The sequence below is a fragment of the Corvus cornix genome, chromosome 5 (genome assembly GCF_000738735.6).
Source record: "Corvus cornix cornix isolate S_Up_H32 chromosome 5, ASM73873v5, whole genome shotgun sequence".
Taxonomy (NCBI): Eukaryota; Metazoa; Chordata; class Aves; order Passeriformes; family Corvidae; genus Corvus; species Corvus cornix.
Genome location: NC_046335.1, coordinates 2,370,926 through 2,384,894, shown reverse-complemented (window position 1 = coordinate 2,384,894; position 13,969 = coordinate 2,370,926). Strand labels below are relative to the sequence as shown.

The following is a 13,969-nucleotide window of genomic DNA, read 5'->3' as shown; positions in this document are numbered from 1 at the left end:
GCCCCCGCCGCGCCGCCGCTTTGCTTCTTGGGTTGGCGACGCCGCCCGCTCTCCATCACTTCCTCCTTCCCTGAGAGGCGGCGAGGGGTGAGAGGGGGACGGAGAGGGGTGAGAGAGGAGAAGGAGATGAGAAGGATGAGGGAGGGGCGAAGGGATGAGGGGAGCGCTGAGGGGCCCCCCGGAGGAGCCGCGGGGATCTGGGCACCGCCGCAGGCAGAGTCGGGGTGCGGGAACATGCCCGCTGCAGGTTGGGTCCGTGGCGGTGTGGGGATGCCCGGGTGCCGCTCACAGACCGTCTGTTCCATGCAGGCGGCCATCCCCGTGTTTTCAGGGACACCTCAGGGACCCGCGCTGCGAAGAGGTTTCGGCTCCGGCTGGAGGATACCGAGAGGCCTCGCTCGGCTCAGGGGTCCCATCGCCGGGCTGGCACAGACCCACCAGCGCTGGTTTGGGCATCCCGGGTGTTCCAGCCGTGCAGCCAAGCCACTGACCAGAGGGACAGCCCGGGGCGGGATGCTGGCCTAGCACCGCGGAGGAGGGATGAGGACATCGGCATTAACGCTCGGAACACCGGGTAAGTGACAGCCCTAAGCCGACCGGAGCTTGCGTCCAATGCCGGCTGTTTTCCAGGGATTTCGGGGTCCCCAAGGACAGACGGAACGGGGCAGCGGGGCAGCAGCAGTGAGTGATGCTGCTTCCACCGGGGAAGTGGTGGAATTCAGCAGGTGGTGATTCCAGCAGGTGGTGATGCTGTCAGGGAAGTGGTGGATTCGCCATCCTTGGAAGTGTTCACGAACCACGGGCACGTGGGGACGTGGGTTAGTGATGGGCTTGGCAGTGCTGGGGGGATGGTTGGAATCGTTGGTCGTAGAGGTTTTTTCCAACCTGTAAGATTCCATGGTTCCATGCTGCAGGCTGTGTGCTGTCCGTGGGAATCAAAGCCCTCCTCTCCTGAGTGTGGGCAGAGGGAAAGGCTGCAGCATGTCCCTCCTGCAGCCTTGGATAGCAAGTGAGACCCACCTGCTGGGAAGTTGGACCTGGAAGTGAAAATGAAAGTGAAGCTCTTCTGGAAGTGGCAGGATAAGGGGCAGCGTGGGAGCATCACTGCAAAAATCCAGGCAAAGCACACTGGGCAGCAGGCTAGGATGCACTTGGATGTCTCCCAGAGAAGGATCCCTGTGCTTCAAGGTGCTCCCACAGCTGCTCCTGTAGGCAGTAGGGAGATGGAGTGGGTGGAAGGGGCTGGTAGTTACTTCAGTCCCATAATTGCAGGCTTATTCCAAAGTTCTGGAGAAGCATCTCACTGTTATTCCAGCTCCAAACGCTGGGGAATTGCAGCTTTTCCACCCTACTCAAATCACTTGTGTCCAGGAACTTACCTTTGGAAAATTTGAAAGGAGTTGGGTTGAGCTCTGTGCCAGCAAATTGGGTAGTGCTAATGAACCTGTGACAATTATCATGGGTTTGTGATAATTAATTTGTCGGCTGTGTAGGAAAAGTCTGGAGCAGGGAGGGGAAGTGTGTAGTGAAAAGTAGGAAAAGTAATACAATTCCAGGGAAGGAATCGTGGGTTGGGTTGGAAGGGACCTTAAAACTGATCTGGTTCCACCCCTGCCATGGGCAGGGACACCTTCCACTGTCCCAGGCTGCTCCAAGCCCCGTCCAGCCTGGCCTTGGACACTTCAGGGATCCAGGAGCAGCCACAGCTTCTCTGGGCACCCTGTGCCAGGGCCTCCCCACTCTCACAGCCAGGAATTCAATCCCAATATCCCATCCATCCCTGCCCTCTGGCAGTGGGAAGCCATTTCCCCTTGGGGAATGCTTGGACTCAATGATCTTAGAGGTCTTTTCCAACCTGAGAAATTCTGTCATTTTTCTGGATCACCTAAAGGAAACTTGTTTGCACAGACAAAAACGCAGGGAGAGCATCAGTGTTCTGCTCTGTCTTGTGTTTTGGAGCAGCAGCAGGAGGGATATTTGTGCTGGGACATCCATTTGAATTGGAGAGAGAGCTTCAGCCTGTCCACTCTGCTGTAGCTAAGGGATTGAGTCAGCTCCAATGGATTTGGGGTCTGGTTCGTGTCCTTCCCGCCAGGAAATTTGGGAGAGCAGCTCACTGGTTAAGTGCTGCCAGAAGGGCGTGGAAGGCAGGCGAGAATCCTGCCAAAAATCTGTGCCAGCTGGGTGTGGGGTGAGTGTCCTGCTGCAAAGAGAGACCTATCTGGGTCTGTCAGCACAGGAGAGCTTGAAGTGACTCCATTTAGGAACATCCTAAATACTCGGGGTTTAGGAGTTGAAACTTACCAGCTGAGGGCTGGGAGATGATGGAATGGGATCAAATGAACTCAGAGCAGCAGTGCAGTGTATTTCTGGGGAGGCCCTGGCACAGGGTGCCCAGAGAAGCTGTGGCTGCCCCTGGATCTCTGGAAGTGTCCAAGGCCAGGTTGGATGGGGCTTGGAGCAACCTGGGACAGTGGGAGGTGTCCCTGCCCATGGCAGGGGTGGAACCAGATCAGTTTTAAGGTCCCATCCAACCCAAATCATTCAGGGATTCTGTGAGGATATTTGGACAAGATGTAAAGTGTCGATTTTATATCACTGGCATTAAAATCCGGGCTGATGGTGTTTCTCCTGAGTTCAGGGAAGCCCGTGGATGATGGAGATGGTACCAGCTGGCTGTGCAGTCCATAATTCCACTAGGACAGCAGTTCATCCTTGTCTTGTGACTCTTAAATCCCACCCCACGATATCCTCCTTTGAGGAAGCTCAGCTTCCTCAGTGATAAATCTTGGCAGCTGGGATCTGTGTGAGGAAAAGTGTCAGGGAAAGCAGCTGGGATCAGAGGTGATCCCAGCCCCTGGATTCCACTGTGGGGTTCCCAAGCAAAACTGATGTGGCACAAGCAATTTATACCCCCACAAGAGTTTGTGCTGGGTGTCTCTGGTGGATTTGGTTTCACTTCAGGTCACCTACAGTGACCTTAACCACCTTGCCTGGCTCTGTCTTGGAATTATGACAGTGGAAACATGAGCCAGGCCTGGCATCCATCAGTGCTGTGCTAGGCTGTCCCTTGTCCATGGGCTTAAGATTTCCCAGCAGTGACACAGAGCTGGTTCACACATCCGTGGTATTTTCACACATCTCTGGCAATCCTGCAGGTGTCAGTGGCACAGGGTTGTGGCTGTTTCCAGCCCTAGGGTGTTAATTTTCCATTGATGGGGAAGAGGTGACAGAGGAAATGGCCTAAAAGCTGAATATTCAGGTCTGGATTGATGAGGAACAGAGGGAAGCTGCTGGGAGGGTGGAGTGATGAGGAGGTGAGAGGACATGAGTAGGGAGAGGGTGAGCACATGTTTTTCACAGGATCCCAGAATGGTTTGGGTTGGAAAGGACCTTAAATCCCATCTCATTCCACCCCTGCCATGGGCAGAGACACCTTCCACTGTCCCAGGCTGCTCCAAGCCCCATCCAACCTGGCCTTGGGCACTGCCAGGGATCCAGGGGCAGCCCCAGCTTCTCTGGGCACCCTGTGCCAGGGCCTCCCCACCCTTACAGCAAAGAACTCCTTCCCAATCTCCCATCCATCCCTGCCCTGGCAGTGGGAAGCCATTCCCTGTGTCCTGTCCCTCCATCCTTTGTCCCCAGTCCCTCTCCAGCTCTCCTGGAGCCCCTTTAGGCCCTGCAAGGGGCTCTGAGCTCTCCTTGGTGGCTGGAGTTATGTTTTAAACTGCTGACCCTCTCCTCCAGGTATAATCCTGTGACATCCATGAGTCCTTGGAGGCTGCTCCTCTTCCTTCCTTGACAGTAAGCTCTCCCATTTGGCCTGGGCTCGTTCCCACATGCCAGGATTGTGTTTATTTTTCCATCCTGCCGTAGCCAAGTCTGTCATTTAATAAACATCCCCCCCCACCCCCAGCCTGATCCCTGTCCCCTCTGTAAGCCAGGGGAACAGATGGGAGGGCACGGGACCAGAAATGCCTGACACTGCCCAAAGCTGGAAAGGAGACAACTGGAGATTTTGAGATGAAAAGAAAAAAATTCATGTGTTTCCACCTCTGTTGTGCCTTCAGGCCTGATCCAAAACCCTCAGCTCTGGGAGAAGGAGCCTGTGAAGGCTGAGTGTGCCTGGCTGTCAGTAACTCCTCACTCCTGGAGCATGGCAGAGGGTCTTTCCCTGCTTGTTTTTGGAGTGTTTGAGCTTGGGTTGATCCCAGGGCAGCCGTGGTGAGCTGACATCCTCTGGCAGGGTGTTGGAGGGAATGACAGCCCATGGACACAGGGGTGTTTGTTGAGGGAAGCAGCTGCAGCTCATGATGCAAATTCTGCATGGATTCAGTTCCAGCTTTGTCCCTTTGTTGAGCAGGGAGCAGCCACGCTCCAGCAGCAGAGACCAATCCCTGAGGAGCAGGCTGGGAAGGAATGGAGTGGGAAGAAGGTGGCTTCTCATCCTTAGGGCCCTTTAACCTCCTCACATCGTCTGCCACGGCGTGAAGTGAGCGGAATCCCAGATGGGTTTGGGTTGGGAGGGACTTTAAAGATCGTCTTGTTCCGTCCTAGAGGCACCCTAGTGACTTCCCATCAAAATCAATCTGTTCAGGAAAATTCACACTTAGTATATGTATTCTCTGGGGAAGTCAAGGTGGCTACTGAGAAGTGGCAAAATCAGTAGCCAGGAGCAGAAGAGATTTTACAGAATTCTTGTCTGACTTATTGCTACACATATTTTAGGTCCAAGGTAATCTAAACTTTTAAATTAATCCTTTAAAGGTTAAATTGTATAGAACGTCTGATCACAGAGAAGAACCCAGCAGTATATATAAAAATAGCATCCATTTAAGTTACATAAATCCTTATAAATATAAGAGAGAAATCAGTTATTCTATAAAAAAAATAATTTGGAACATGTGTTCCTGAAGCACCAGCACCACATCCTCATGCTGAGGGCTTCAGCTACCAAATCTTTATAAATATACCTGCAAAATTCTTCCTCACTCTGACCAGAAACAAGTGTCAGAAGATGCACATTTCTATTTTGCACCGGAACAGGAGGTCTCCTGTTTGAATCTCAAGTGGCCCTTTGATTTTTGGCAACCTCAACATGTCCCATCCCTTTGCAAACACCTTTCAGGGCCACATAAATTCTGTTGGCATCCTCGGAGCTTTTTAGCAGGAATCGAGACAGTTTGGGCGGGGGTTTGTGGATGATGCTGTCACTGCTGCGCTGCCTGTGCATGGAATTTTTGTTTGACTCAAAAGAAATAAAAAGGAGGGAAGAAAAGCAAGCCCTAAGCTGAAAGCCCTGAGGGTCTGTGCACTCGAAGGTGCCACTCAGAGGGAAGAGAGTGGCCTCTGCTGTCCTCTTTGCAGTTGTCTGAGTCACCTGTGGATTGAGTGACTAATTCATCATTTCCTCAAGATGTTTGTGTTGTATTAATAATAATTTCCACAGCTGGAAATTGTAGTCATGTAACGGATACTAAAACAGAGAAACACTCTTATATGTGTTTGTTTGTGTTTATGTATTATATATTTATTTTTTTCTTATTTTTCCCCCAGTTGTGACTCTCCTGTGCCTGTAGCTGGGAACAGCCATGTCAGCCCAAAAGGACAGATGGGTTTCTTCCTTTGTTTTCCTGCTCTTCTGTGCCTCCTCCATCCCAAGGAGTGGGAGCGTGGGCCTGCAGCAGGAGCTGAGCCCCCAGCACTATTTCAGTGGCTTGGAAGCTGGGAAAGCATCCCTGGCTTTTTTCACCCCCAGTGGTACGTGTTTAATGGGAGTTTACATCAGCCTGGGGGCTCAGCAAGGCTTGGGTGGGAGTGGAACAATCACAGAATCATGGAATGGTTTGGGTTGGAGGGGACATTAAAGCCCATCCTGTTCCACCCCTGCCATGGGCAGGGACACCTTCCCCTATCCCAGGTTGCTCCAAGCCCCGTCCAACCTGGCCTTGGACACTGCCAGGGATCCAGGGGCAGCCACAGCTTTTCTGGGAGTTCTATCTCAGCCCCTTACCACTTTCCCATCTAGGAATTCCTTCCCAATCTCCCATCCATCCCTGCCCTCTGGCAGTGGGAAGCCATTCCCTGTGTCCTGTCCCTCCATCCCTTGTAAAGAGTCCTTCATCTTTCTCATTGGCTCCTTCAGGCACTGGAAGGCTGCAGTTAGTTCACCCCAGAGCCTTCTATTTTCCAATTCTCTCAGCCTTTCCTCTAGCAGAGCTGCTTCATGCCTCTAATCAACTTGTGGCCCTCCTCAATGAAGAGGCAATTCTTGAGATTTTGAAACCCAAAAGGGTTTTGAAGAGCTGGTCAAGCGCTGCGTTTGCACAGTTCCAAGTGCTCCTGGCAGGCAGAGACCCTTGGGATGGGTTCTTTCCTGGCTGTGTCCTCAGGCATGGTCCCCCAAACATCTTCATTCATTTTCTGGATTATTTTCTGGAGGAGAAATCCAATTTCCTAAGGAATTGTCCCCTCAAAGGGCTGGCTTTCTCTTCCATAATACCTGCTAGAAAAAGGGGGGTCCCTTCCATGAGGGAGAACCAAAGGCTGTCATGGATTAGGAGGAGATCCTTGGCCTTGCTTTTGTTCTTTATGATCCCTGGGTGTGGTTCCCCAAAGACATTGGTGTGGGCTGAGGCACATCTCCCACATCTCTGTGTGTGTGGCAGGAGGATGATCCTGACCCCGAGGACTTTCAGAGGATTTTTTTTTTGTGTGTTTCAGTTTCTCCTGGTGCCCAGCCCTTCTTGGAGCAGATTGAGAGCTCAGCTGAGGCCCTCCAGGACTACGGCATTTCCGTGGTGAAGGTCAGTGGGGCTCAGGGATGCTGCTGGATGGGCTGGAGTAAGGAGGAGTTGAGAGGAGATGAGCAGGGAGGGGATGAGCACAGATTTTTCATAGAATTGTGCAATCACAGAGCAGTTCTGGTTCAAGAGGACCTTAAAGCTCATCTCTTTCCACCCCCCTGCCACGGGCAGGGACGCCTTCCGCTAGCCCAGGTTGCTCCAAGCCCCGTCCAACCTGGCCTGGAACACTTTCAGGGATGAAAAATCCACAACTTCTCTGGGCAGCCTGTTCCAGTGTCCATGTTCCATGATCGATGAGGTTGGTTCACTTCTTTTCAGCTCAGTGCAATAAATATTTCATACAAAGGAGTTTTTAGCTGAAATTTTATGCAGATTCACTTGAGGGAGTTACAAATTCAGGCAAGTGTAATTAGACTCTAAGAAGTGCTTGTATCTTTATATTTGGATTTATTTCGTTTCCTCCAGCTACGGGCCACGCTCAGTAAGCAAGCACTGATCTGTCATTTTGAGTATGCTGGGCAGCTCATGGGGGCTTTTCATCCCATCTGAGCCAAATCAGCAGGCTGAGCTGGAGAACTGAAGTACAAACTCCACTCTCCATCTCTGGTCTCCATTTTGGTGTATTTTCCCTCCCTGAAGGTTTGGAAAAGCTGGATTTACACTCCTGAATGGAAGAAAGCTGTAGGGGGTGTGTGTAGTCATTGTGGGGTTGAATCTGTAATTACATGTATTTTCTTTCTAGGTGAATTGTCCCAAAGAGGATGCCTCAAGATATTGTGGAAGAGAAAATGCATTGAGGAAAGCTTTCCTGTTCAGGTGAGGGGTGTTTCTGGGCACTGTTTGAAGGAAACACTGTCACAGTCAGAGATGTCTGTGGAGGAGTGAGAGGATCCATGAGGACAGCTGGGACCTGCACAGTTTAGCAAAAGGTGCCCCCAAAATTCCAACACAGGCAAAGGAGATGCTTTGTCCTCAGTGTGAAACCTCCCATCCTGTCCCACGTTCCTTGGAGCAGCAGAGGGATGAGCTGTGGAATGAAACCACGGGAGAAATTGTCCATCAGTGTTTTCCTGTCTCCGTTGCCTTCCACCCCAGACCACAAGATTTTGGGTCTAGTCCTAGAAAGAAACACTTTTTGGTGCTCTCCCTGTTGGTGGGGTTAACTGCTCTGGCCTGGGTGGGAAGGTTCAGCTCCTGGTCTCTCCAAGGGTTGTCACCTGGAAGCTTTTCCACATGTTAGCTCAGTTCTCATTGACTGTTGTACTGATAATCATGGAATAATTTAAGGTTGGAAAAGACCTTTAAGATCATCGAGTCCAACCATTCCAAGGATCTTTAAGATCATCAAGTCCAACCATTCCCCCAGCACTGCCAAGGCCACCATGTCCTCAAGTGCAGCAGGAACCTGCTCAACCAATGGTACCTGGGCTTGAGCAATTCCCAGCTCGGATCAAAGGCATCTCAAGCAGTGTTCTGCCGTTCCTCCATCGTCCTCCCTATCCTTCTGTGCCTGCCTTGGCTCCCTTTTCCAGGTGTGATCCATGCAGTGAATCTCTCTCAGTTCCTTTGGTGACTCTCTCTTCCCTCCCCAGAGGAAACCGGCTGATCCGAGAGTTCCCCACCGATGCCCTGTTCGACGTGAACTCTGTTGTCGCCAACGTTTTGTTGTAAGTCCAGACCACATCCCACTCTCTGAAATCCTTTTCCTTTCTATTCCCACTTTTTGCCAGCCCCAGGTATTCCAGAGGCTGCTCTCAGCCAAGCAGGTTTGGCTTTGCTTCTCTCTTCATTATGGTTTGACCCTGTTAAACCTTTTCCCTTGAGACAACTTACCAGCACACACCCAGGCATGTCCAGTTGGCTGTGAATCTTCAATCTGCCAGCAAGAAGCTGGAATTTTACCCTCTTTTTCCCATCGTGGTTGTGTGGCTGCAAATTGACTCTTCAACCAGTTGCTAATGGGGTTTTTTCTGCCTCCTCAGTGCCCTGCTCTTTAATGAAGTTAAATATGTCGAAACACTGGCAGACCTTGAGAACACTGAAAATGTGTTGAAAGGGAAGTCCAACATGGTCTTTGCCTACGTACCAGCTACTGGGACAGCAGGTATGGACACTCAGCTTTCCATCTTTGCTCTCTTCCCCCAGCCTTTTTTCAGTAAAATACCCAGGAGCTGAGTTTCTGACCCAAAATCCTGCAAATGAAAACCTGAAAGGGCCACCCAGCCACAAGATCTATGCTTCCACATGACTTGCTTTGTTTCCAAAGGGATCAGTTGCACCAGAAAAGTTTTGCTGGGAGCATAAGCCTTGAGAGATGGACTTGGAGAGGGAAAGCAAGCCAGTGGTTGCTGTCTTAAAAAAATAAATAAATCCCTGGGCAGATCTCTGGCTCTGCAGTGGAATGGATTCTCACACAGCACCTGTTTGCTGGGGTCAGGAACAGGACCCAGCTCCAGCTGCTCACTTCCCTTCAGTTTGTCATCAGACACTCTCAGTGACATTGTACTGAGAGTTTGTGAAAGCCTGGGAATTCCTATTGACACCTGGGAAAGATGGAACAGGAGATGAGGAGCTGAGTCCAGCTTGCCTTTCTCTTTCCAGAGCACAGGGCTGTGATGGAGGCAGCGTTTGTTTATGGGACCACCCACCAGTTTGTCCTGACAACTGAGGCAGTGCTGCTGAAAGCCACCAGGTATGTCCAGACACACCCCCACCACGGAGAGCTGCTTCCCTGCACTGTTTGCCTCACTCCTGGTGTCTCAGATTCCCAAATCAGCTGTGGGATGGCATTAGGATGTTGTGTCAAGGGTGGAGAGTTAGATTTGTTTTCCAAAAGCTGCTGGTTGTGTTCCTGGCCTTGGAGTAGCCTTGCTGTTCGTGGCTGTATTGGGTGGGATTTCACAGAAGAGCCCTCTGTCTCTTTCCATGGCTGATGGATCAAACCTCAGCCATGGGTTTTCAGGAGAGTTGATGTTAAATCTTAAAGCGCTCCCACCTTGTGCTGTGATGTCCAAGGGCAAGAACTGTAGCACTGCTGATGGATTTGGGAATTCCCATCCCATGGCTTCACTGGTCATCCCCTTCCCACACAGGAGGAGCTTTAGAATGCAGATCCTTCCATGTGACTTGCTGCTGCTGTGACCTCCTGCAGGCAGGAAAATGAGGGAGGAAGGTGGGAACATCACATGAGGTGTTGCTTCCTCAGCCAGCAGTGTGCCCAGGTGGCCAGGAAATCCGGTGGCACCTGGTTTGTACCAGCAATGATGTGGCCACAGGCCCAGGCAGTGACTGTCCCCTGTGCTGGAGACTGCTGAGGCCACACCTTAAATCCTGGGGTCAGTTCTTGACCCCTCATGACAAGACACTGAGGGGCTGGAGATTTTCCAGAGAAGGGAATGGAGCTGGGGAAAGGTCTGGAGCCCCAGGAGTGGCTGAGGGAGCTGGGAAAGGGGCTCAGGCTGGAGCAAAGGAGGCTCAGGGGGGACCTTGTGGCTCTGCACAAGTCCCTGACAGGAGGGGGCAGCTGGGGGGGGTCGGGCTCTGCTCGCAGGGAACAGGGACAGGAGGAGAGGGAATGGCCTCAAGTTAGGCCAGGAAAGGTTTAAATTGGATATTAGGGAAAATTTCTTCATGGAAAGGGTTGCCGTGTGTCAGAACAGCCTGCCCAGGGCAATGGTGGAGTCTCCCTCCCTGGAAGTGATCAAAAAACATGTGGATGTGGCACTTGGAGACATGGGTTAGTGATGGCCTTGGCAGTGCTGGGGGAACAGCTGGACTCGATGATCTTGGAGGGCTTTTCCAACATTAGTAACTCCATAATGATTTACCTGGGATTTTGTCACGGGTGACACCAGGGCAGGCACCAGGGTGGCCCTTCCCGAGGTGCCATCCCATCCCTGCAGGATACCGGCAAGTGTGCTGTGGCTCCCACTAGGTGGCACGGCTGTCATTGCACGGGAATTGGCTCAATTCTCCTCAAAGCAGCGCCGCCGCCTCCCGAGCTGCTGAAATGGTGGGAGCTTCTCCAACAGGAGCAGCTCCCAGCCAACCGGGCCAGCAGGATTTGAGGTCTTAATACTGCACTTTGCTCTTCCGTGGAGAGCTCTTAAATCCCTGTCCAAAGAAGGTGATCCCTGTTTTAGGGGTAGGGAATGGGGGCATTGGAAAAGGGGAGTGACTTCCCAAAGTTACCCATAGACCAACAGCAGTGATGGTGTCACAACCAACCAGGGACACCTCCCACTATCCCAGGTTGCTCCAAGCCCTGTCCAGCCTGGCTTTGGACACTTCCAGGGATCCAGGGGCAGCCACAGCTTCTCTGGGCACCCTGTGCCAGGGCCTCCCCACCCTCACAGTCAGGAATTCCTTCCCAATCTCCCATCCATCCCTGCCCTCTGGCACTGGGAAGCCATTCCCTGTGTCCTGTCCCTCCATCCCTTGTCCCCAGTCCCTCTGCAGCTCTCCTGGAGCCCCTTTAGGCCCTGCAAGGGGCTCTGAGCTCTCCCTGGAGCCTTCTCCTCTCCAGGTGAACACCCCCAGCTCTCCCAGCCCATTCCACAACCCTGCCAAACCCTGAACTTGAGGATCATCTGTGAAACACGTCAGCAAACCTGGTCCTTCTGTCAGGGCACTTTGAACCCTGGTCAGGGTGGGTTTTGTTTCCTCTCTCACAGCCATGATGACCCTGATGTCTCGTCTGCCTGGCTCTTGTTCTGCCACTGCCAGCTGGCCACAGACCCAGCCCAGCCCTGCAGGAGGACAGCCCTGGGACAGCCCCTGACCCTGCTCAACATCCACAGGCACCTCAAGCTCATGGGGGCTCCTTTGGTGGTAGGACTGGGAAGGAGGAGCCGCTGGGGTGGGAGGGCAGCTGGGGAGAGATGTGAGGAGGAGGAAGGTGAGAGCAGAGAGAGAGGCTGAGTGTAGGAATCTGCCCCTTCCAGGGTGGGTCGAGGCAAGGAACAGGAATCATGTGGTGCAACTGCCTCACCAGTTCAGGGCTGGCCAAAACTTAAATAAATTATTGAGGGCATTTTCCAAATGACTCTTAAGGACTGACCACCTCGATATGAAGCTTGTTCCAGTGTTTGATCATGCTCTTGGTAAAGAAACCTTCCTGATGTTCTGTCTAAACCTCCCCTGATGCAGCTCTGAACCATTTCTACGTCTTCTATCCCTGGATTCGCTGAGATATCAGAGTTTCCCTCTCCACATCCCCTCAGGAAGCTGTGGAGAGCAATGAGGTCATCCCTCAGCCTCCTTTTCTCCAAACTAGACAACCCTAAAGTCCTCAGCTGCTCCTGTAGGCTCCCTGCAGGGGGCTCAGCACCCTCTGGAATTCGATATCAGTCCTTCACGCCTTGGTGATCCCAAGGAACAGGAGGTTCCCTCCTATTTCCCCCTTCCACGGGGCAGAGAACTTCAGCAGCCTCCTGTTCCCACTGGTGATCCCTGCCCATCCAAAAGGATGAGCAGATGAGCTGGGAAGTGCCTCTTTCAGCCATTTTCCTGGGTGAGGCCAATGGAGGGAAGGCACTGCATCAAGCACCTCTTCCGTGCTGTCATGAAGCAGCACGTCCAAGGCAGGAAGGGAAGGATTCCAGCTCTTGCATGTTGTGGCTGGGATTTTCAAACTGCCCCAGGGAATGGATGCCAGGTAAATAAAGATGAGTGGAGATTTGACATCTGGAGTTGCTAAGCCACAAAAAACCCCACGCGAAATAAAGCCCAGGGAAAGTGATGACATGTTGGAACAGTTTAACTGGGTTTGTCTGCGTTCTGCTTCCGTGGAGGTTTTAGAATTGGGGTTGGAAGTTTTCTCCTGAGGATTTCTGTGACTGGGGAAGAGCTGAGGTAACTCCAACTTGTGGAGCTGTGCTGCAGCATAACCCTGGGTGTTCTCCAGACAGAGGTTGCTGAGGACCCCGAGAAGGTCTCCACTGTTCACTTGCAGCTCGGGCTGCCCCTGGTGTTCATCCTGAGCCAGAAAGAGACCTATGAGACTGACAGGAGGACAGCAGAGTTTGTGGCCTGGCAGCTCTTGGGGAAAGCAGGAGTTGCCCTTTTATCCAGGTATTTCTCTCAGGTGTTTTGGGGTTCTCCTTGCTTTTTGGGGGGTTTCTGAGCCCACTTACCCCAGCACCAGATGACAGTCAGTGGGCTTACAGTTGGATGGGAGGCAGTAAAACCAGGCTGTATCCTGTGACAGGGGGTCACATTTAAGGATTTGTCCAGAATCAGATTAGTTTGGAAGTGTTGCTGGCTTAGGGGTGGAAAAATATTCAGACTAAGAGAGATTTTGGAAAGGAGGCTTAGCACTGGTGGAATTAGGGCAGAAAGAGGAGGGGTGACCTTCCATGTGACCATCTAATGTTCACTTTGTGTTTTGGAAGGGACCTCGTAGATCTGAACGTTCTGCACCGCTCAAACATCGCCCTCAAGACACCAGATGAGGTTGGATGCTGGATTTCTTTATTGGACAGCTCTTTACTGCCCTGCCTGGCCGTGATGCTCTGGAGGGGTGGTGGGGTGTTGCTCATCTCTGGTGTTATGTGACAGCATTCCCTCAAGCTCGAGGGGAAGTGGTTTTTCCCAAGTTGCACATGTGTGTGCAACAGGTTATCCAGAGAATCTGTGGATTTCTCATCCCTGGAAGTGTCCAAGGCCAGGCTGAACGGGGCTTGGGGCAACCTGGGATAGTGGAAGGTGTCCCTGCCCATGGCAGGGGGTGGGATGGGATGATCTTTAATTTTCCTTCCATGATTCCATGATTTGGGTGCTGCAGAGCCATTGTGCCTGCTGGGAAAGAGAAAACTGTGAGTTCATTTTGGGTTCAAAACATAGAGTGACATCTCCACTACACCTTAAGGCAACACAAGGTTGTGAACTACATCCAAGTGCAAATTCCCCAAAGATTTGGACTTCTAAACGCCTTAGGAAAAGCATCAAAAGATGGGAAAGGGACTGAGTGTGAAAGGAAGAGCAAACAACCAAAGGTCTGTGCTGAGCTGATGTAACCCAGTGCCTCTGGCAGTGAGCTGGGAAAAGGGCAGGGTGTGAGTAAAATGAGGTTGATCAGGATGAGTTAAACTCTGGAGGGACCTGACCCAGCTTGTGAGGCAGGCTGGAATTGGGTGCTGGCAGATGCCAGCGAACACAAGATG

General features: G+C 52.0%; 1 protein-coding gene across 5 annotated transcripts in view; it reads left to right on the top strand.

Annotated features, from left to right (window-relative positions):
• Positions 1-3: 3 nt before the first annotated feature.
• TXNDC16 (thioredoxin domain containing 16) overlaps positions 4-13,969 on the top strand; it is a 44,375-nt gene continuing 30,409 nt past the window's right edge. For 3 of the 5 annotated variants that reach the window (XR_005601923.1, XR_005601924.1, XM_039552065.1), the window contains exons 1-11: positions 4-87; positions 310-574; positions 5,557-5,760; positions 6,724-6,806; positions 7,549-7,622; positions 8,399-8,473; positions 8,789-8,910; positions 9,408-9,498; positions 11,480-11,636; positions 12,712-12,878; positions 13,199-13,259. Coding sequence is in view for 3 of the 5 variants with exons in the window: in XM_039552065.1 (XP_039407999.1) it covers positions 5,592-5,760; positions 6,724-6,806; positions 7,549-7,622; positions 8,399-8,473; positions 8,789-8,910; positions 9,408-9,498; positions 11,480-11,636; positions 12,712-12,878; positions 13,199-13,259 (999 nt within the window). In the remaining 2 variants the exon portion in view is untranslated. Of the gene's footprint in view, positions 109-309; positions 575-4,363; positions 4,493-5,556; positions 5,761-6,723; positions 6,807-7,548; positions 7,623-8,398; positions 8,474-8,788; positions 8,911-9,407; positions 9,499-11,479; positions 11,637-12,711; positions 12,879-13,198; positions 13,260-13,969 lie in introns of all 5 variants that reach the window. The other 2 variants (XM_039552064.1, XM_039552063.1) reach the window with 2 other exon arrangements.